This window comes from Neoarthrinium moseri (assembly GCF_022829205.1).
Source record: "Neoarthrinium moseri strain CBS 164.80 chromosome Unknown scaffold10_Wmoseri_CBS_16480, whole genome shotgun sequence".
NCBI lineage: Eukaryota > Fungi > Ascomycota > Sordariomycetes > Amphisphaeriales > Apiosporaceae > Neoarthrinium > Neoarthrinium moseri.
The window spans coordinates 185,793-205,734 of NW_026055124.1; the positions used below are offsets into that span (position 1 = coordinate 185,793).

The 19,942-nt window shown below is 58.1% G+C and overlaps 7 protein-coding genes across 7 annotated transcripts; 4 read left to right on the forward strand and 3 right to left on the reverse strand.

The window, feature by feature from the left end:
- Window positions 1-196: 196 nt before the first annotated feature.
- JN550_003933 (uncharacterized protein) lies at window positions 197-1,001 on the reverse strand (the record flags this gene model as incomplete). The annotated part of the gene is made up of 2 exons (XM_049315392.1): window positions 197-517; window positions 576-1,001. The coding sequence occupies 2 exons, from the start codon at window positions 999-1,001 to the stop codon at window positions 197-199; spliced, it is 747 nt and encodes a 248-aa protein (XP_049173955.1).
- A 1,381-nt stretch (window positions 1,002-2,382) lies between these two features.
- On the forward strand, window positions 2,383-3,582 carry JN550_003934 (uncharacterized protein; the record flags this gene model as incomplete). Its single annotated transcript, XM_049315393.1, has 1 exon — window positions 2,383-3,582. One exon carries the CDS (start codon window positions 2,383-2,385, stop codon window positions 3,580-3,582), a length of 1,200 nt encoding a protein of 399 aa, XP_049173956.1.
- Window positions 3,583-4,302: 720 nt separating this feature from the next.
- Window positions 4,303-6,418, reverse strand: JN550_003935 (uncharacterized protein; the record flags this gene model as incomplete). The annotated part of the gene is made up of 2 exons (XM_049315394.1): window positions 4,303-4,468; window positions 4,545-6,418. 2 exons carry the CDS (start codon window positions 6,416-6,418, stop codon window positions 4,303-4,305), a joined length of 2,040 nt encoding a protein of 679 aa, XP_049173957.1.
- Window positions 6,419-8,501: 2,083 nt separating this feature from the next.
- On the reverse strand, window positions 8,502-9,085 carry JN550_003936 (uncharacterized protein; the record flags this gene model as incomplete). Its single annotated transcript, XM_049315395.1, has 4 exons — window positions 8,502-8,532; window positions 8,614-8,672; window positions 8,747-8,891; window positions 8,970-9,085. 4 exons carry the CDS (start codon window positions 9,083-9,085, stop codon window positions 8,502-8,504), a joined length of 351 nt encoding a protein of 116 aa, XP_049173958.1.
- A 1,592-nt stretch (window positions 9,086-10,677) lies between these two features.
- On the forward strand, window positions 10,678-13,302 carry JN550_003937 (uncharacterized protein; the record flags this gene model as incomplete). The annotated part of the gene is made up of 6 exons (XM_049315396.1): window positions 10,678-10,770; window positions 11,104-11,198; window positions 11,263-11,895; window positions 11,964-12,225; window positions 12,299-12,833; window positions 12,887-13,302. The coding sequence occupies 6 exons, from the start codon at window positions 10,678-10,680 to the stop codon at window positions 13,300-13,302; spliced, it is 2,034 nt and encodes a 677-aa protein (XP_049173959.1).
- Window positions 13,303-14,621: 1,319 nt separating this feature from the next.
- JN550_003938 (uncharacterized protein) lies at window positions 14,622-16,807 on the forward strand (the record flags this gene model as incomplete). Its single annotated transcript, XM_049315397.1, has 4 exons — window positions 14,622-14,664; window positions 14,841-15,018; window positions 15,116-15,281; window positions 15,350-16,807. The coding sequence occupies 4 exons, from the start codon at window positions 14,622-14,624 to the stop codon at window positions 16,805-16,807; spliced, it is 1,845 nt and encodes a 614-aa protein (XP_049173960.1).
- Window positions 16,808-17,840: 1,033 nt separating this feature from the next.
- JN550_003939 (uncharacterized protein) lies at window positions 17,841-19,640 on the forward strand (the record flags this gene model as incomplete). Its single annotated transcript, XM_049315398.1, has 1 exon — window positions 17,841-19,640. One exon carries the CDS (start codon window positions 17,841-17,843, stop codon window positions 19,638-19,640), a length of 1,800 nt encoding a protein of 599 aa, XP_049173961.1.
- Window positions 19,641-19,942: the final 302 nt, after the last annotated feature.

The following is a 19,942-nucleotide window of genomic DNA, read 5'->3' on the forward strand; positions in this document are numbered from 1 at the left end:
ATAACGGAAATGTATCGCCAGGCGTTCCTGTTCCAGAAACCGATATATAAATAATCTAGCACTTCTTCTAGATCCCAAATCCCAAGAGCTGTCCGTGTCGTGAGTCGTAAAAATACAATCGAACAAAGCGCCAAACGAAGATCCCTCTATACATGCGAATTGCTAATCCCAGTCGCTTAAGCATTTGTTACCAAGTTTAGGCCTGATCCGGCGACTTTCGCCTCAAGCTCCCAATGCGTCGCTTCAGGCCCTCGAGGCCAGACCGCTTGCCGACGGTATTGCTTCGGCGAACATTGGAGTCATGCGCGGCACCCGGGGGACTCGAAGGTCCTGCCGAGGAGCTGTAACTGCGCTGGCGCACGACGGTGCCTCCGTCCTTGCGAGAACTGCCGCCGGGCTGCATCTCGTACACCGCTGTGCCGTTTTCGCCAGACGCGGATGCGCCGCGCTCCTTGATCTGGCGCTCTATGGAGTAGGACGGCTCTCCCTTGCCCTTCAGGTCGCCCGGCTGGTATTCCTATTTCTTGTTGTCAGGTCGAGTTGCAAGCTGTCACAAAGTTCACCAGGTTACTCACGTAGTCATAGTCCTTCCACCTCCGGTACGGGCCTCCCTCGGCGTCCTCTTCCCTCATAAGATCGGCGCCTTCCTCGTAGCGCATGGTGCGGCCAGCGAGATCCTCCTGGCCGGGCGGAATGTTTGCGGTGCCCGCGAGCGGCACATGCTTGCGCAACGAGTCTTGCAGGTTCTCGATGGGCGTTGCGTCGAGTGCCATCTTGTTGGTCTCCTGGACGGCATCGACGGGGGCGTACTTCCTGTTCCTGTTGCGGGAAGCCAGCGTGGCGTCGTAGGGGCCGTCATGGTGGTACGTGGCGCCCAGGATGTTGTCGAGCGAATCGATCTGATCAACCGGCGTCAGGTTGTTCTTGCGGAGGTGCGGCGCCCGGTGAGCGGCCTTGGTCTCCTTCCGGATCTGATCCAGCGGCCTTTCGTACGAAGTCATCTTGTCTCGTGTTCACGGTTTAGTTGCTTCGTCCTGGCGCTATCGAGCAGCAGTTCTGAATGTGCAGAACACTCAAAATAATGTCTAGATTGACAGTAGAACAACGGGCGGCCGCAAAGCTTTTGGGTCCTGATGAGTTATTTATTACGCCTGGAGACCTTGGTGAGGTGATGTAGCAATCGTCGTCCTCGGCCGGTTATCCGGTGAAATAGGTCGTGTGTGAGAACCCGCCTTCCAGGCTATGCGTGGTGTTGACGGGAGCCCAAGGGTAGGGTATGATGTAAGTAGTGGGGCAAAGCCACGACCGGAACACACAGGCCAACGGTGACGCACGCCAGGCCAGGGGGCCCTTGTCTGTATTTCTTGTCTGTGCCTGTCGCTGCGCTGAGAGGGAGCGCTGTGTCACACACGGTTGATCTCTCGTTTGATCAGGTCGCAGGATCGCGAGACATCGATTGGAATGCGGGAGTTGGGGGGCTTTTCTTCTTCAAGGTCATATACCTGCTTACTGGGCGCCTGCTCCTCCTCTTTTCTCTGCAACTGAGCCCTCATGCAGAGGCTAATTCCCGATCTGCGACATCGGATGAAATAAACATGCTTTCTGCGACCACCAAACATGCGATGTGCCTGGGAACCTTGTGGGGAGACGCCCGTACAACCCCATAGACATACGTGTGTGTGGACTCGGACACATCCATCTCATGCAACCATCTCATGCAATCATGATCTAGAGATCTCACTGCCATTGATTGATCTGGTGCCCCCAGCAGGACGGACAGCGGGCTTGGTATTGGGCTAATAGATACGGGGTATACGTACGCAGTTCACCCAGTTACACACTAACCTAGGTCCCCGGGTCCAGAGCCCACGTAGTGGCCGGCGCAGCCGTGGTTCTGCTGATCGGTATGTGCCGCCAGACACACTTGGCCGAGATCCAGGGATCCTGGTGAACCTTCACAACTGCCTCGAGACGTGTAAGCTGAGTAAGTGAGCGCTCTTCGGCTCTTGTCAAGGCGCCCAGCCTCAGAGCACGAAATGCATCGGACGTTCATCTGATCAACGGACGAAACAGGGACGGTTGACTAGGTCCATTCAGCCCTACGACGGTGGGCCCCCCACCACGTGGGCATCGGTAGGGGGACTGTGCTTGCCAAGGGCCACCTCGGGGGGCCGGACTACGATCATGCAAGCCAACTTGCGCTCTGTTTGGACGTTCCAAAAATAAATAGTGTACCTGACATGGCTGTCTTTGAAGGGTCCTGACCAAAAACACCAGTAGTAATTCTGCTGCAACGGAACCTGGAGTGTCAAGGGTAAATGAGCATCGAGAGTCCAAGGTGTTCCCACTAGTGGCTGGCTTTGCTCTGCGGAACGCACCATAATGCCGCCGCTGGTCACCTATACCTCTGACTCTGACTCGGACTCGGACTCGGACTCGGACCCGGCGCCGGACCCAGAAGCAACTGCCGGCTCGGCCTCCGGGCCTGCATCCAAGAAACGCAAGACATCGCACCAAGGTGTCCCCACCCAGTCTGCACTCCCGCCCCTCCCAGCCGCCTTTCACGACCTCTACGCCTCGACGGTGCGCGTCAGCAACGTCGATGACCCTTCCCTGCACCAGGGCCGGAAGCGGCAGATACCGCACGTCGTCGGCAACTGGCCGAGCCATCTGTACGTGGAATGGCACCCCAGCAGCGAAGAGCATGCGGTCCTGGACTCGCTTCTGCGCACGTTAGGGCAGCAGCTGGAAGCGAAAGAAGGGAAGTACAAAGATAGCGGCATCGGCGGCACCGCTACTGATTCGGACGTGGCCGCCGTCTCGGCCAAGCACAAGCTGTCCACCTTCCTGGCCTCGGACCTCGGCGCCCCGCTGCCGCTGCACATCTCGCTGTCGCGGCCGCTGGCCCTGACGACGGCCCAGAAGGACGACTTCCTCGGGCGGCTGCGGGCGAGCCTCGGCCGGTCCGGGGCCCGGCCCTTCGAGCTGGCGCCCACGGGCCTGGAGTGGCACCGCACCCACGAGAGCGCGCGCAGCTTCCTCGTGCTGCGGGTGGGCAGCAGGCGGAAGCAGCCCTCCGGCGCCGGCCCGGCGGAGGCGGACGACGGGGACCGGGGTAAGTCTGGGGCAGCAGGGGCAAGGGAGCCGCAGGCGAAAAAGAATCCCGAGCTGGCGGCGCTGCTGGGCCGCTGCAACGCGCTGTGTGCGTCGTTCGGCCAACCTGAGCTGTACGCCTTCAAGCCGCCTGCCAGTAGTGCCAGCGGAGGAGCCAGCGGAGGAGCCAGCGAAGAGAAGGGCAGCAGTCGCAGCAGCGGCGGTCCGGGGACTGCGGTGGGGGACGCCTTCCACGTGTCCATCGCGTGGTCGTTCGCCGAGCCCACGCCCGAGATGCGGCGGGTGACGGAGCAGGTCTTTGCGCGGGCCGGTTGCGGCGACGCCGTCGCGGACATGCGGATCAAGGTGGACGGCGTCAAGGCCAAGATCGGGAACGTGGTCACTCACATCGGGCTGTTAGCGCCGGGATCGGACACCGGAAACGAAGAGGTGGTCAAGGGCGAGAGGCGAGGGCTGTTCGGGCTTTGACCCTGGTTTGGTTGGGAAGAGACTCGGGGATGCGTGCGAGAGTGTAGATTAGTAGAGACGGAAGTATGTTTGTGAGAGGCACGTCCCGTCTCAATCAGGCATCTGATGCCTTCAGTACAGAGATACGGGATCAACACAGTCATCAGAAGAGCGGTATTCGCTGGATGTATTTCTAGTCTTGTCTGTGCCTCGGTAGATCCGGACTCCAACTGATCTGGCAGAATGACATCGTGCCGCCGCCGAGCACACGCAGGATTTATGTACGATCGTCACCTTTTTTCCCTCCTCGTCTAGAAACAAGAAGCCGCCGCATGCTGTCTGCGCATCGAAATCACGGCAGCCGAAAACAACACAAATCGAGCCAAAAACAAGGAGTCGTACGCAGAGGGGTGTACTGCACGAGAAATCAAAGATCCTGCCATTTAGAACGCCGGGCCGCGGCCGTGGTCGATCAGCCGACCAGGCCTGAATGCTATCTACCTGTACCTTGCGCGCGCAGAAGTATCATCAAATCCGAATGAAGAAAGGAGACGAACGCCGAGGGCGACGTATGCTTCATGTGTGGGGGAAGCGATACACGCCGATGCCGATGCAAATGCCACAAAATTTATCATGGGGCGGGATATCACAGGGTACGCAAAGAAACCAGATCAAGATCCTCCGTTCGCTACCTTTAGCTTCCCTCCATTCCAATCGCCGGAGGGACCTGTGGCCTGGGGATCAGAGCTCACGCTCCACCGCCTGGTCCTCGGTGTTGGCGCTCGCGGGCTTGTGGCCGAAGATGGCCTCGAGGTCCGGCCACTCGACGTACGACTCACGGGGCGGAACGTACAGGCCTATGTACCATCGCCAGGCGCGATCCATCTCGTACAGGGATGCGTGCCAGCTACGATCTGTCAGCAAAGGATTCGAAGAATAGGCGCGCGCAAACGCAAACGACAGGAACACAAGGGCGCACTTACAGCCATCTCGGAAATCCGATAAACCCTCCCATGACGTACTTGAAGACCGCGATAACGTTCTTCAGCTCATCCGCGGAATCTTTAGCAGCCTGCTGGAGCCTGGTGAGGTTGCCATCTCCAGATGAAGGTTCCTTCAGACCATCCCACTCGTCGCTGTTTTCCGCGACTGCCTCGGAGTGCTGCTTGCTCTGGCCCTGGCCCACGGCATGCGGCAGTTTGACGCGATCGGGGAGAGCCTTCGGCTCGTCCTCTTTGGGCTTCTCCTCCTCGACGGGAATCAACTTGTCGGTTACGCCGTGTGACTCGATCAGATCCCGGAACTGGGTCACTGCGTCGACGGAGTTGCTCAGGCGGGCGTATAGGTTGAACAGGGCGACGAGCTCGGTTCTCTTCAGCAGGGGAATCTCGCCGCTGCCGTTATCGAACTCGAAGAGGACCTTGAGCGCAGCACCGTAGCCCGCCACCTGCAGCTTGCCCCAGAGCCGGCACTTGTCGCAGCTCGTACAGTCCATGATCCGGCTGATGTTGCGAAAGTTGTCCTTGAACTCCTGCTTGAGGCTGGGGCCTTCTCCGTTCTTGAACATCAGGCTCTCGTCGAAGATCTCGGGCTGCTTGAGCGAGGCGTCCACGACGGCGGCGACCTTTGCCTTGGTGGCGGCATCTTGGTCACGGTCGCCGGTGCAGAAGGTATAGGCCTGCAAGTGTGGACCGATCTTGGCGACGGCACGTGTGACAAGGGCGTAGTTGAAGTACAGGTTGGCAATACGCTCGGGATGGGACTGGACGCGCTCGACGTAGCACGATATGTTGCGTCCTCGTTCACCCGTCATCTTATTGAGGTAGTCCCAGCAGATATGAGTGTTGATGCTGGCGTGCATGCCCGAGACGACCCGGAAGAACACGCGCTTTTCGAGACACTCGTCCTCGTACTCGAGTCCCGTGGACGAGGGAACGGGCCCCTCTATGCCCTGGCTTCGCTGCTGATCGAGCACCTGCTGACGCTCGGCGCTCTGCAAAACGGCCCTGAAGTCTTGCTCTGCTGGGCCTCTTGCAACCGATGACATGCCCAAGCCAGCCGAGTGTGGAAAAGATGACTTCTTGAAGCAGTTGTGGCGATAGATGGCGTCCCAGACCATCTGGGCACTCTTGCCGCCGTATCCAGTGAAGCGCTCGGGGTTCGCGACCAGAGAGACGTAGTCCCCCTTTGCGGAGGCGCTCTCATCGTCCGGAACGCAGTAGTCCCGATCGTCGCCTTCGTCGTCATAATCAACCACACAGCTCTCGCCAACATTCTCTCCAAGGGAACCCTGCAAGGGCCGTTGAGGTCGCTCTTTTTGCGCCTTCCGGCCGGGGTGCTCAGCCTTGGGGCCTTCGAGTTTGCTCAGCTCCTCGGCACGCCAGACCAGCGGGATGTCGGCCTCGTCCTCGATCGTGGAGACGGCGCATGCAATGTTGCCGCATAAGCCGCTGTCATCGTTCCAGAACGGACAGGTGCGGCCGAACAGGCCGAGGCGGTAGTAGGAGAAGTAGTCGGTGGTATGGGTCAGGTCGTCGACAGCGGGCTTCACGTTCTGGTTAAGCTTCTCGAGGGAGTCGTACGAGACGCAAGCATCCGAGACGATGGCATGGGGCGTGATCTGGCGAGAGACACCGTTAGGAACGACAGCCGAGGGGGTGAGAGCTGAGCAGTTTCCAGAGCGGGAACCGGACAAGCGAACAGGGGACAAAGAAGAAGAAGAAGAGGAGGAGGAGGAGGAGGAGGGTTCAGACGATGCTGCTGCCGCCTCGGCCGGCGCAGCCGCCATCGCCAACATAGCGAGGCCGGCCAGGCCAGCGAGGAGCAGAGCATGGACTGCGCGCAGGATGTTCATCATGATGGTTGACGTACTTCGCAGGAGTTGTTGTCATCCTCTGGCCTGCTGCTTGCGCTTTTGCATTGTGCTTGGCCAAGCAAAAGCGAACAGAGGATGAAAAAGCTCTTTGCTGCAGGCCGCATTGTGCCAGGCAGCGCAGGGCGAGGGGGGTCTGTTCACGATGTATACTATCGCACGATTGGGCGCATGCGGGTCGGGGCTCCGCGTCAGGGTAGCAATCGATTTCTGTCCTCTTGATCCCGCAGGAGGGGCTTTTGCCGGCTGAGGTCGCAGACGGGCTATGTGACAGGAGGTGAAACGAGTTCCGAGTTGAGTTAAAGACCCGGATGCACACTCTGGAGGACGGGACCGGGGGGTCGTTGCTGAGCTAGGGGGGTGGGCGTGTGTGCGTGTGTGTGTGTGTGTGTGTGTGTGTGTGTGTGTGTGTGTGTGTGTGTGTGTATGTACTTTGGACTCTTGGAAGAGAACACTTGGGGGCTTCGAGAACAGAGACTGTACTCTCTTAATAACAACGCATGCAGGTCAATCTAACGCAGACTCCTGTGACTGGACAATGGCCACGGATGAATCGCAGGTCACGAGAAGGAAACAGACGGAAACGAATCGGTATGTATTGAGTGAACAAGCTTAAGTCTGGGGGGCGTTGTGATAAAGTTTCGAGACAAGGCGCGGGCAGAAGCAGGGGTCCCGTCCGGACAAGTGCGGCAAGGCTCAACGTGTTCTCTTTTTTTTTCGGCGTGCCACAGTGGCGGGCTTACACAGCACCAGTGACAACGAGGAGGCCCTTGGAATCTGGATCCCACGCGTTCGGCCATTGGGTGACATGGTTCGATCCATGGTCCGATCTCCCCGTTTGGGCAGGAAGGCGAACGATTTGACTCGTCCGCCAGCTGATTACAATATAGTTGGCCTCCCAGCTGACGACGGACAAGCACGACGAGCCAGCCAGGTTGCCAGGCCTGCAATTGCCGTCGTCTTGTTGAAATGTGTCCAGAACCCCAAGTCATGAGCAGCTCGAGCCAACGTCTGACATTGCCCGTTTTCGATGCCATTCATGCCATTTCTCGGCAGATCGGCTTTCAGAAATAGAAATCCGGCAGAGCTGCCATCGTACGTCATACGCAGCCCTGGAGCAGCAAAAGTGGCTGAGGCTGACCTGTTCCTATTTTATTTTGGATTTTTGCTCCCAGCTTCGGAGCCTCGCCCGCTGGCCGGTGGCACAGGTTCTCCAGCTGCTACGTACTAACCTACAAGGTTTCAACGGTTTGGGGCGTTCTTAGAGCATCCCGCTAACCAACTTAGATTGGCACCACGCTCGCTCACCACGTTTGCTTGCACCGGGCATCTTGGCTAGACATGGTCAGATCGTGTATAACACGAGCTCATCTACGAGAACTCCGTATTGATTGCATGTTGACTAGTGCCCGTGCGATAATCGTGCCTTTATATTCGTATTTCATTCGGTTTGCTATAGAAGCAGCTCTGATAAGCCAAAGGCTACTGGGAAACCCCTGTATCAGATGACGAGAACCGTTGATGAAAGGACCAGTGACGGCGGGGCGGTCAGGAACCCCTCCAATCCAATCCGATCCAACTCGCCCACCATTAGTAATTTCCTGAGTCCAGAGTCAACCACAATGCGATGCGTCGGTCAATATCCTCCCCCTGTCCGACCACGACGTCGCCCTGATTATGTGAGTCCCTCGCATGCATCACGATGCCAGTGGGTGAACGACAACCATTACTCCCCTCCCCTCTCACACACTCTCTCCCCGTGCCGTCAGATGCCTTGACTGCATTGGCCTCGTCTCCACGGTGGCCGAAAATGGACAGAGATCAGGCTTCCAAGAAGATGACCCATTGCCGTCTACAGCATAGTCAGGAAACTACGCGAGACGCAAGCGAGCAGCTGTGAAGTGATGCCGCAGAAAGAGCACAATGACAAGAATTCCAGCCGTAAATCGTCTCGAGCATGATACTCATACAAAATGCAAGTGTCGCTATGCAGAAGTTGGGTCCACAGCCGTGAGCAGGCTGCTCCGGAATGGCCCAAGCCAGGTGCTATTGTGTTGCTCGAGGCTGATCACTGAGGAGGCTGATAGTTGAGCGGTCGCCTGGAGGTGGGGGAGTTCGAGGTCAGCTTAACGTTGGTCCCGACAGGGAGACGCGGAGAGGGGGAGGCGGTGTGCACTCACTTAAACAGCAGGATATGAGGCTCGGGCTCATGAACCTCATAATGCTCCCATCCCAAGCTCTAGCACAAGGGAACCAAATTAGTTGTTGCTCGGCAGGGCAGTCGGGGCATCTCTTTTCGTAGGGAGCACGTACCTGCGTAATACCAATGGCACGCCACTCATCCTCCCATAACAGCTTGAGCGTACCATGCGAGGCATCGTGGTAGTCCTTGGGGATGGCCTTCAACATTGCCTTGGGGAGCTGAACGTGTCTGTATTCATACTCGCTGTCGGAGTAGCTGGGAGGGGGGTTGGTCAGTGCTCCGTGTCCGTCAAGCGCTAGAGATGCAGCGGGATAACAAGGGATTGGGTCCTACCGAGCCGAGTAGTGGATGCTATCGATGAACTCTTCAAGCCGAGCTCTCTCCGAGTCGCTCAGAGGCCGAGGGACCTTGTTGCGGCGGGTCATGTCAATGTCCATGGCAGGAGGCATCTTGGCGCGTGGGCGGTGGCGGGTGGCTGGTGGGATGGATCTATCTCAAGGGAGATCTTTGTGGAGGGACAGCAGCAGCCGGGGCTACGGCGACGACAAGGACAGCCGGCGAGGGGAACGAGCGTCGGGCGGATTGCAGCAGTAGCAGCGGTAGCGGCGGTGCTGTGTGTGTGTTTGTGTGTATGTGTGTGCGTGCGTGTGCGTGTGTGTGTGTGTGTTTTTTTCTCTGCCCTGGGCCAGGCAAAGAATCCGAGGGGGGAGTTTGGTCGCGTGGGGCTCGATGTCGGCGGGAGGCGGGAGGGGCGGGCAACGGGCAGGTCGGCCGGAGGTCACAACCTGTCGAGGCAAGGCAGCGCAGGGCGAGGTGAAACGGGGCGAGGAATGCGGATGCTTCAGAAGCGCGCTGGCGAGACTGGCGAGACTGGTGAGACGAGCGCGGTCAGGTCTGCACAGAAGGTGCAAAGTCGAGGGCCGGCAGGAGTGTGGATGTCGCAGAGAGGGAGAGAAGGAGCGCGCCGGTGGTGGGCAGCGAATCCAGTCAGGCGAACGGATTATTGGACCTGAGGCGGCGGTTTGACGGGCGGGCTGGGATGCACTTTGTTTCGACCGATTGTGCAGAATAAACATTCGCGCCCAGGCCACCGAGGGGTCCGTCCTCGCTGCTGATCGGAGGGGCATTTTTTGGGGGGGCGCTGGATTTCCACCTGCATCTTTACCATAGTATTGTCAAGGTCCACTGGGACTGGGCGGCTGGACAGCCTGACCTTAGAACCGTGGACAGCCTGACCTTAGAGCCGTAGACAGCCACAGCGAACCCAGGGAGGACCGCCACACCTAACTAGACTCCAGCGAGGCGAGGCGAGGCTCAACAGCGCCTGGGCAGAAGACGGCCAGACGGCCAGACTGTCAGACGGCCAGACGACAGCCGGTCAGACAGACCAGGTGCCCCCCGGGGGCCCAGAAACGAAGTTGTTGGTCAATTGCGCACTCACACTGGACCAACTCATTTGGCTCTCGCGGCGCGCAGACCCCATCGTCCATCCCCCGTCCATCCCCCGTCCACGCCCATCATCCATGTAACTTGTGGTCTGCACCAACAGCCATTTGAGCATCTCCAAGCTTCTCAGCGTGCCTTGCACCACCGTTGCCTACCTATAGTCCAGTCCAGTCCAGCGGGCAGCCTCCTAGCCCCGTCGTCCCCGAGCTTTTAGCGCTGCACCCACGCAAAAACACCCGCCGTCCATCGTGCCCATCCACCGTCCCAGACCTTGGGAGCCCAGCCAGCCAGCCAGCCAGCCAGCGCGAGAGAGAGCCAGCCCACGTAACTGAACTTTTAGGTACTGGTTCGGCGCAACGCAGAAGCTCCCCCCATCCCATCGCGTCCAGTGCAAAGCCGTCGCGTAACCCTTCGCAGCCTCAGCCTCGTCCCCGGCCGTCTCCCGTCCAAAAAACACCACGCTCCATCGCGCCCCGACTTGCGCACCATCCGCTGTGCCATTTGCAGGCGCGCTGCACCCTACCCCCAGGACGCAATCCGATCCAATCGTCGCCTGGAGCCGCATGCCTGCCTCCCCCGCTGCGCATAGCTGAAGATGGAGGGCAAGAGAAAGGCGAGTATTGCGAACGGCATCGATGCCGGCTCTAGTACGCCGGACCGTGCCTCGAAGCGTCGCAGGCTGGAAGAGGTAAGCTACTACCTACCTATACTACACCTCTTTTTGTCCCTTCCATTTCTTCCTATACTCTCCCGCCCGCCCGCATCGCAAGTCTCCATGCACATGGAGGGCTGCCGTGTGCATGCGACGTGCAGTTGCCCCGTCATGTCGCGAAGCGTCTACCAGCACAGCACCTCTGCCCTGCCCTGCATCGAGTACCTGTTCTCGCCTCAAGCTGCCCCTTGTCCGCCTAGTACAAGCCCGGAGTTGGACCACATCTCGCAACCCCCCGAGCTATAGCAGAGCTCGGCCCCAAACGTGTTATACTACCGACCGACGTGGCCATGGCTAACTCGACGGCAGGAGTTTGGCGACTTGGCCAACGGAGAGTCCGCCGAGTCCACCACCGCCTATGGGCTGAACATGCTCGAGACAATCAGAGCTACCACTGACAAGAAGTGAGTGCCGCGCACCTCTATCCAACACCTCGGTCGTGTTGCTGACCCCCCATGCTATCTACAGTGGTCGCGCCGTCGCCCCCATATTCGAGAAGCTCCCCAGCAAATCTGCAAACCCTCAGTACTACAAGAAAGTCCGCCTGCCTCTGTCGCTGGAGCTGCTCGAGAAGAAGCTCCGGAGCCATGAGTATACAAACCTGTCTACCCTGGAAAGCGACTTCAAGCGCCTGGTACAGAATGCCAAGGAGATGAACCCGCGCACCTCGGAAGCCTTCAATGACGCCGAGCGCATTCGCAAGGCCGTCAGCAATCTCATGGTCAAAACCAACCCAGCCTACAAGTCCGGCAACTACTCAGCGATTCCCACGCCCCTTCCGCCGAGTCCTGGCCGCGGTGAGGCCGCAGCAGACGACGACGACGACGACGGTGCCGACGAGGAGGAAGACGATGCCGAAGCCGATGCAGACGCCGATGAGGACGAGGACGCCGTCGAAGACGAGGAAGAGGAGCCCGAACCAGAACCATCCGCCAGAAAGCGAAGGGGCGGTAGGCCTTCTCGTGGTGCGGTAGCATCGACGCCCAAGGCCTCCCGATCGGCATCAGCCCAGGCTGCCGACCAAGACAGCTACAAGGGCCTCAGCTTTCAGCAGGCGCAGGAAAAGATCGTGAACGATATGTTGGCCAAGAAGGACGACAGGTTGGTTCTCCATCCACCACCGCCAGGATATGATTATACAGGAGCGGTTGCTGACAAGAGTTCTGCAGTGGCGAGTATCAGTATTTCGAGGCGTTCTCCTTCTTACCTCCTAGGAGTCTCAAGGACTACTACGAGATTATCGCAGAGCCCATCTCGTTGAAAGCGTTGCAGAAGCAAGTCCGTGGCCAGCATGGCAGGGGCGAAGCGACCGGCGTCAGTGACTTCAAGAGCTGGTCCCAATTTGAGGATCAGGCCAGCCTTCTCTGGAAGAACGCGTACCACTACAATGAAGATGGCAGCGAAATCTCCTTGCTAGCCCAAGAGCTTGAGGTGCGTGTCCTCTCTTACGCAAGGTTCATTTTGCTATATGTACGTGATACTTTTGCTAACACGATCGGTGCAGGCATACTTCACCGAGTTGCTAAAGGACGCAAAACACCACGTCCAAGAGCCCCCACAGTCCAAGATAAAGCTCAAGGTCCCCCAGAGTGCTCAGACGCCTGCCCAGCCCAAGAAGATTACCATTCACGTAGCGGGCGGCAAGGACAGTGCGGCTGCGTCACCAGCCCCTGCCACTGCGCAGTCTGCTGAAGGCGAAGTGACTCGCAATGGCACACCAGTCGGCCGGAACCCATTCAATGGTGCAGCTGCTGTTAATCACAGTCAGCTGGACAAAGCCCGGAGTATGTCGACCTCGGCACCACCGCGTAGCCCTTCGGTCACAGGCGCAGTCAAGCCCGAGGAGACGGCCAGGCAGTCACCCGCCATACCGCCCCCGGGGCCGGCCATGATCACACAGCAACAATTTGCTCCGGTCTTGCCTCCTCCCGGCATGAACGGAATCCCGGCCGTCGCTCCCCCTCCTCCTCCGCCGCCGCCGCCGAAAAAGACGGCCGCGGATATCCTGGAGGCCCAGAAATACCGGCCACATCCCATAAGTAGGTACCCATCCCGTGTCGAGTTCCAGGTCTCGCTACTAACAGCCATACAGAGGAGTCGGAGGCTCTGATCTCAAAGCTGGTCATCAACTCCCATCCGAGCCTTACCCTCGACAAACCCCTGGATATCACAATACAGGCAAGCACAACGGAGACCCAACAGGAGCTTGTGTTCAACGCCCCGGCAAGTTACTTCCGCCTCCAGCTGCGACCTCACATACCTGCCTTCCTGGAGGCCCAGCAGCGTGAATGGAAGCTTCACGTGTCGCACGACGGGGCACGTCTGTACCCGTCCTCAGGACCGGACCGGCGCAGCGAGCCCATCTTTGACGCGAACCTGCGCTATGGCACCAACCGTTTTGAGGTTGGACTGGTGGCAGCCTTACCGAAGGGCGAGAAGGGGCCGCACGGACTCGGAATGGAGATGGAAAAGATTGTAGTTTTGTTCAACTTGCTCAAGCACCATTAAATTCATTGGCTGGCATGTTTGGGGATCCGGCAGAGATGGATCAAACGATTGGGGAGCAAAAAGGGGTTGTGTTGCCTCGCGAGGCCTGCGGTGGTGGGACAGGCGTTTATTGTCGGTATATGCTGTGAGAACATGCGGTTATAGTCTACATTTTGCAGGGGCCTATAGGAGGTGGACTTGGCATTGAGGCGCTTGTGCTGCTCAGGCCTTCCGACTAGCGGGCGCTGACCGTCAGAAACAGTGGCTGGTGGTGCTAGTTCGGCCTGGTAGGAGGCAACAAGTTGCTCCCTTTTGATCGTCAAGATGTTTTTTAAAAGTCCCGCCGAAACCAGCAGCACTAGATTCATGTTGCCTGGGTCGCCTAAGCATATAATTTAATCAGAAAGAATGACGAAGAGTCACGTTCACGAGGGAGGCGTGAGATTGGTGACCAAGGTCCGAAGGCAGGTCTATTTACAGTATGCAGTCCAAAGAAGCTCTGTCCTTCTTCTGTTACCCAAACATTTGTATTCAGATTATCAACGTGCCACCTAGCCGCAGCAGCAGCAGGCATCCAGGAAGGGGTGGATAAGCTAACCGACAATACCTACTTACTCCCGATCTAGGTACATAGACGTGTTTAGGGAGGAGGAGGAGGAGAAGAAAATAAAAGCAGTCGTTAGGCCCGGCTTGCCCGTTTCTTCACTCCAGCTTCCACGACATAGTTGGGGGTACTATGGTAGGGTCAACAAGGCGGACACTGTCATCCAGTGCCTGGCCCAACGAAAGCAGAGTCAGAAAATCGCCTCCACGACTCGTGGAGCACTATGTTCCAGTGCCCCTCACAGTGGTGGGTGCACCGGCTTCACTTTTTTTTTTCGTCCTTCTCCCAGCAGTTCCCATGGCAATCCGATGCCCCAAGTGGCCCCAGTGGCCCCAGTCAGTGGCAGTGGCCCGTGTGCGTCCTCTTCCCGGCTCGGAAGACCCTGGACCAGTGATGGGAGAGGCGTGGGAAGCACGACTTGACTTGCCTGGAGGTTGGCGGGTTGGCGGGTTGGCGGGCAGAGAGACCCCCCCAGCACCCAGCACCCTCCAAGCGCCGCTAGGCCCAATGCAGTGAATATTAGTGGCTCACCGCCCAGACCGCTGCCCGCAGCCCGACCCACTCGCAGCGAAAATTCGTTCGCAAAAAAAAAAAAAGTCGGTTGAAAAGGCTGGCCGAGCACAAAAATACGATCGGGCCTCCCCTCCATTTATCTACTGAGCCTTGCACACTCCTCTCTTCTTTCCTTCTCCCGATTTGTCCCTCAGAGATCCTACAGATCGCAAAATCCATCAAAATGGCGGAAGAAGTTTACGACGGTGCCATTGGCATTGATTTGGGTACGTCCTCTCCCGCCTTTGCGTTGTGTTCAAGACGCACCCCCAACCCCCCGCGGCGCCGGCCAGAGAAGACGTAGAAGACGAAGAACATCTCGCCGTGCAGCCAGCGACGCCCGCCCGCCCGCACCGTCCACTGCTCGAGCGAACAGGCTGCTGACCCTCTCCCCCTTTCACAGGCACGACCTACTCCTGCGTTGCCATCTACGAGGGTAACAATGTCGAGATCATCGCCAACGAGCAGGGTAGCTTCACTACCCCCTCGTACGTCTCCTTCAACGAGAAGGAGCGTCTGATCGGTGAGGCTGCCAAGAACCAGGCTGCCATGAACCCGATCAACACCGTCTTCGATGTCAAGTGAGTTGCCATTTCTCTCTCCACCAACCCAGTCGGCTCGTTTTCCTCCGAGGCTGTGGTCGAGCGTGGTGACTGACGGAATTTTCCCTCCCTCCAGGCGTCTTATCGGCCGTCCTTTCGATGACCCCATCGTCAAGAAGGATATCGAGTCGTGGCCCTTCAAGGTCGTCGAGCAGGGTACCAACCCCATGGTCCAGGTCGAGTACTTGGGCGAGACCAAGACTTTCTCCCCCCAGGAGATCTCCGCCATGGTCCTGACCAAGGTAAATACCCAACCCCCCCTCGGGGCACCATACGAAGAAGACTTTTTTCCTGACAAGTTGCGCTACAGATGAAGGAGATTGCCGAGGTCAAGCTTGGCAAGAAGGTTGAGAAGGCTGTCATCACCGTCCCTGCCTACTTCAACGACAACCAGCGTCAGGCCACCAAGGACGCCGGTGCCATCTCTGGCCTCAACGTCCTCCGTATCATCAACGAGCCCACTGCCGCTGCCATTGCCTACGGTCTGGGATCCGGAAAGTCCGAGAAGGAGCGCAACGTCCTCATCTACGATCTCGGTGGTGGTACTTTCGATGTCTCCCTCCTGAACATCCAGGGTGGTGTCTTCACTGTCAAGGCTACCGCCGGTGACACCCACTTGGGTGGCCAGGACTTCGACAACAACCTCCTGGAGCACTGCAAGAAGGAGTTCTTCCGTAAGACTAAGAAGGACATTAGCAACGACCCCCGTGCGCTGCGAAGACTCAGAACCGCTTGCGAGCGTGCCAAGCGTACTCTGTCCAGCGGTGCCCAGACCACCGTCGAGATCGACTCTCTCTTCGATGGTGAGGATCTCTTCCTCCAGCTCACCCGTGCTCGTTTCGAGGAGTTGAACGCCAAGGCCTTCGCCGGTACCCTCGAGCCCGTCGCTCAGGTCCTCAAGGACGCTGCCTGCGAGAAGAAGGACGTCCAGGAGATCGTCCTGGTTGGTGGTTCTACCCGTATCCCCAAGATCCAGAAGCTCCTCAGCGACTTCTTCGACGGCAAGAAGCTCGAGAAGAGCATCAACCCCGATGAGGCTGTCGCCTACGGTGCCGCCGTCCAGGCTGGTATCCTCTCTGGCAAGGCCACCTCGGCCGACACCTCCGACCTCCTGCTGTTGGATGTCGTTCCCCTGTCCCTTGGTGTCGCCATGGAGGGTAACATCTTCGCCCCCGTCGTCACCCGTGGCCAGACCGTCCCCACCATCAAGAAGCGAACCTTCACCACCGTCGCCGACAACCAGCAGACCGTCCAGTTCCCCGTCTACCAGGGTGAGCGTGTCAACTGCGAGGACAACACCTCCCTGGGAGAGTTCACCCTGGCCCCCATCCCCCCGATGCGCGCCGGTGAGCCCGTCCTGGAGGTCGTCTTCGAGGTCGACGTCAACGGTATCCTGAAGGTCACTGCCACCGAGAAGACCTCGGGCCGCAGCGCCAACATCACCATTGCCAACTCTGTCGGCAAGCTGTCGTCTGCTGAGATCGAGACCATGATCAGCGACGCCGAGAAGTTCAAGAACACCGACGAGGCGTTCAGCAAGCGCTTCGAGGCCAAGCAGCAGCTCGAGTCGTACATCGGCCGTGTCGAGGAGATGATCTCGGACCCGACCATGTCCCTCAAGCTGAAGCGCGGCCAGAAGGAGAAGATCGAGGAGACCCTCAGCGAGGCCATGGGCCAGCTTGAGATCGAGGACTCCAGCGCCGAGGACCTCAAGAAGAAGGAGCTGGCCCTCAAGAGGCTCATGACCAAGGCCATGTCTTCACGATAAACGAGTCGCTCGGAACAGTTAATGAAATTGGGTCACGAAGATTTAGATGGGGTTTCGCGGCTAGATTTCGACGAGTCTGGCTATGATATGAGGCCCATCTTCATGAATGATAGACTACGGCATTTTGGGGGTGGGGTTCTAAAAGGGTGTTCCCATTCTCCCTCGTCCCGGTAAAGAGCGAGGAAGCGCGAACAACAAAAGTCTTGCAGGGTTCAGGCGTTTTCTCTCTTCCGCAACCTCATATATTCCTTTTTGAGCTCCCTCACCTGGGGGTTCTCTCTCTCTCGTCCGCGCATCCTACCTCGGCGCATCACGCATGTAGAATAGGAAGAATGAAAGAATGAAACAAAAACAGCAGACTCCTCCGGGAAATGTCGTGATACTGTGTTGATTCTGTGTATGTAAACTGTCTTGTTCAGATGTATGCGAAACTACTTCGAGGTGTACGGGACTACACAGGACGACTGGTTCTGTGTTCCAAATGCAGGTCCTTCCACTGCCATCCGCGTTGGTGGTCTTGCACCATGGATGGGTTGCTTCTCTGCTCAGGACTCGGTCAATTCAAAACGTGCCCCAATTCGTCCGTCTCACCGCAGAGTTTGATCGGGCATTACATACATAGAGTGAGGCAGAAGAGAGACGGTGGTCGGCGGATCGGGGCTTACTAGACTCGGTACGGGTTTTTCTGCGGGGCTCTTTGTTTCGAGCTGTTTACGTCACTCGCTTGGAGGAAACGAATCCCATGTTCACTAGGTAGCTGTTAGACTCCGGATTGACTGGGCGACAAGCTTCCCTCCCACAACGCCTACATGATGGCATTCCTCGCACGCGGGGTATAAATCATTTAGAAACTCGTCATCCGGCTGCCTTCTGACGCTCAGATACTATTGCCATCTCCTTGCGCGAACCTCCCGTGTCGATAAGAGCGCGCATCCTGCGTATCCCAGCATCCAGCATCCAGCCTTGATACTCCAACCACAGACATCGAACCTCTGCCAACCGATCCCCGATAATCCCGAGCCGGAGGACCACCATGTCTTCGGCGATAGACATAATGGACAGTGCCGGATACATCCAGACCAGCCTGATCTGGGTGGCGTATGCCGTGGCCGTCGGTATAGCTCTCATCATCGGAGCTCTGGTGACCTTCACCTGGCAAGACCACCGGGAGAGGTCTGTTCTTGTCAGCACCGTTGCCACGATTAGTCTCACGGCCTTGCTTGCGACCGTGCTCCTGCTCCCCGTCGACATCGCTCTCGTCTCGTCCACCACCGATGCCGCCCTCGGCGTCAAGAAGGACTGGGCGACCGCTTCGCGCGTCCAGGATATCCTCTTCACGCTCAAGGTTGTCTACTACAGTCTCTACAGCTTCGACGCCCTCCTTTGCTTGATCGTCATTCCCTTTACCTACTTCTTCTACGAGGAGTACGACGAGGTCGAAGAGCAGGAGGGAAACCAGACGTTTGGCAGCAGGCTTTGGGGGGCTTTCAAGTACACCATTGCCTTCATACTGCTGGTCGTCATCATTTTCCTCGTCGGCTTCTTCGTACCCGCTGCCGGACGTCATGAGGGCAAACACCTGGACCTGGACTTCTTCAAGCGTCTCCTGGATGAAAACCATGGCGAGAAGGCCATCACGTTTGGTGTCGGATTGTTGATCACGCTGGGAACTTTGCTGTACATCCTCTACACCGGTGCGGGCTTGGCGCTTCTGCCAGTTTCCTTCATCAAGTCGGCGCCCTCTGTTTCTGCGCCACAGCTGTCGGAGAACACTGCATCTCAGCTGGAACAGAACCGTGAGCGCCAGCGACAGCTGGAGATGCGCAATGCCGGTCGCCCGGAGGGCATGTCGCAGAAGGACCGCCGCGAGCTGGAGGCTCTTGCTCGGGAAGAACGCACTCTTGTCCGTCGCGAGCGTCTGGCGGCAGAGGCTCAGGGTGAGGGCAAGAGCTTCCTCGTGAGAGCGTGGACCAAGATCTGTGCCATCTTCCGACCCATCAAACTCCTCGGCGGTATACTCCTAATCATCATCGCACTGTTGACTTGGGTGTCTATGCTCATTACTGGCATTGACAAGGCCGCCAACTCTGTTTGCAAGCAACACTGCGGCTACATTCTCGCCCACGTCAATGTCTTCCAGCCAATCAACTGGATCTTTGTGCAGACCGCGCGAGCGTTCCCGGTGGATTACATCCTGATGGCCCTGTTGATCGTCTTGTTCCTCAGCAGCTCCATCTCAGGGCTGGCTTCTATTGGCATCCGCTTCCTCTGGCTCCGCATCTTTCAGATCCGCAAGGGTCGCACCGCACCCCAGGCCCTGCTTATCGCGACTGTGCTTCTTGCACTCATCATTCTCGGCATCAACTACGCGGTGGTCATGCTGGTCGCACCCCAGTATGCCTCTTTCGGCACCCAGACCTTCTGTGACCTCCCACCTCACCACGCAGACGAGCAGCCCAACTGCAGGAACCACCTTGAGGCGGTCCAGCCGTGCTCTGAATGGGTCGACCGCCACTTCAGCACACAAACCTGCACGCCTACCGTCATGAGCACCTTCCTGAACCGCGTCACGCTGACCTGGCCCGTGTTCGGAGCCATCGACTTCTGGGCCCAGTTTGCCTTCTTGGCCGTGTTCTTGATAGTGTTCCTAACTACCCTGTTCCGCACCCCCCAGATGAGTCTGAGCGAGTACGACGAGGACGCCGAGGCTGATGAGGAGGAGGGCCTGCTGGCATCAACGTCGAGGAGGTTTGGCGCCACCTGGCAGGATATCAGAGGCAAGTCAGGCAGGAACGGAACCGAGCCCAGCAACGGCGAAGGATCCCATAACTGAGTCACGAGACGGTTGAGTTTTTCAAGTTGTACTTTTCAAAACCTGTGGCTGGTGTTCACGAGTTCAGATTGCTGTTATCGAAAGGTGCGCTCGTCAACGTCAGCGGTGCTGCGGTAGTTGGAAGAAGTATATACCCCGGTAGGCATATGCATGGACAGGAACAGGGGGGCTTCTCACGGGAAGGGCTGGCTGGCTGGTATACGGCGCTGGGCCAGGCGTTTTCGTGTCATATTCTTTTTAACACAAGGCCTTGGGCGTGGGCTTTCCCAGGAATGGGTAGGGCTTGTGCAGAGCATGAGGTT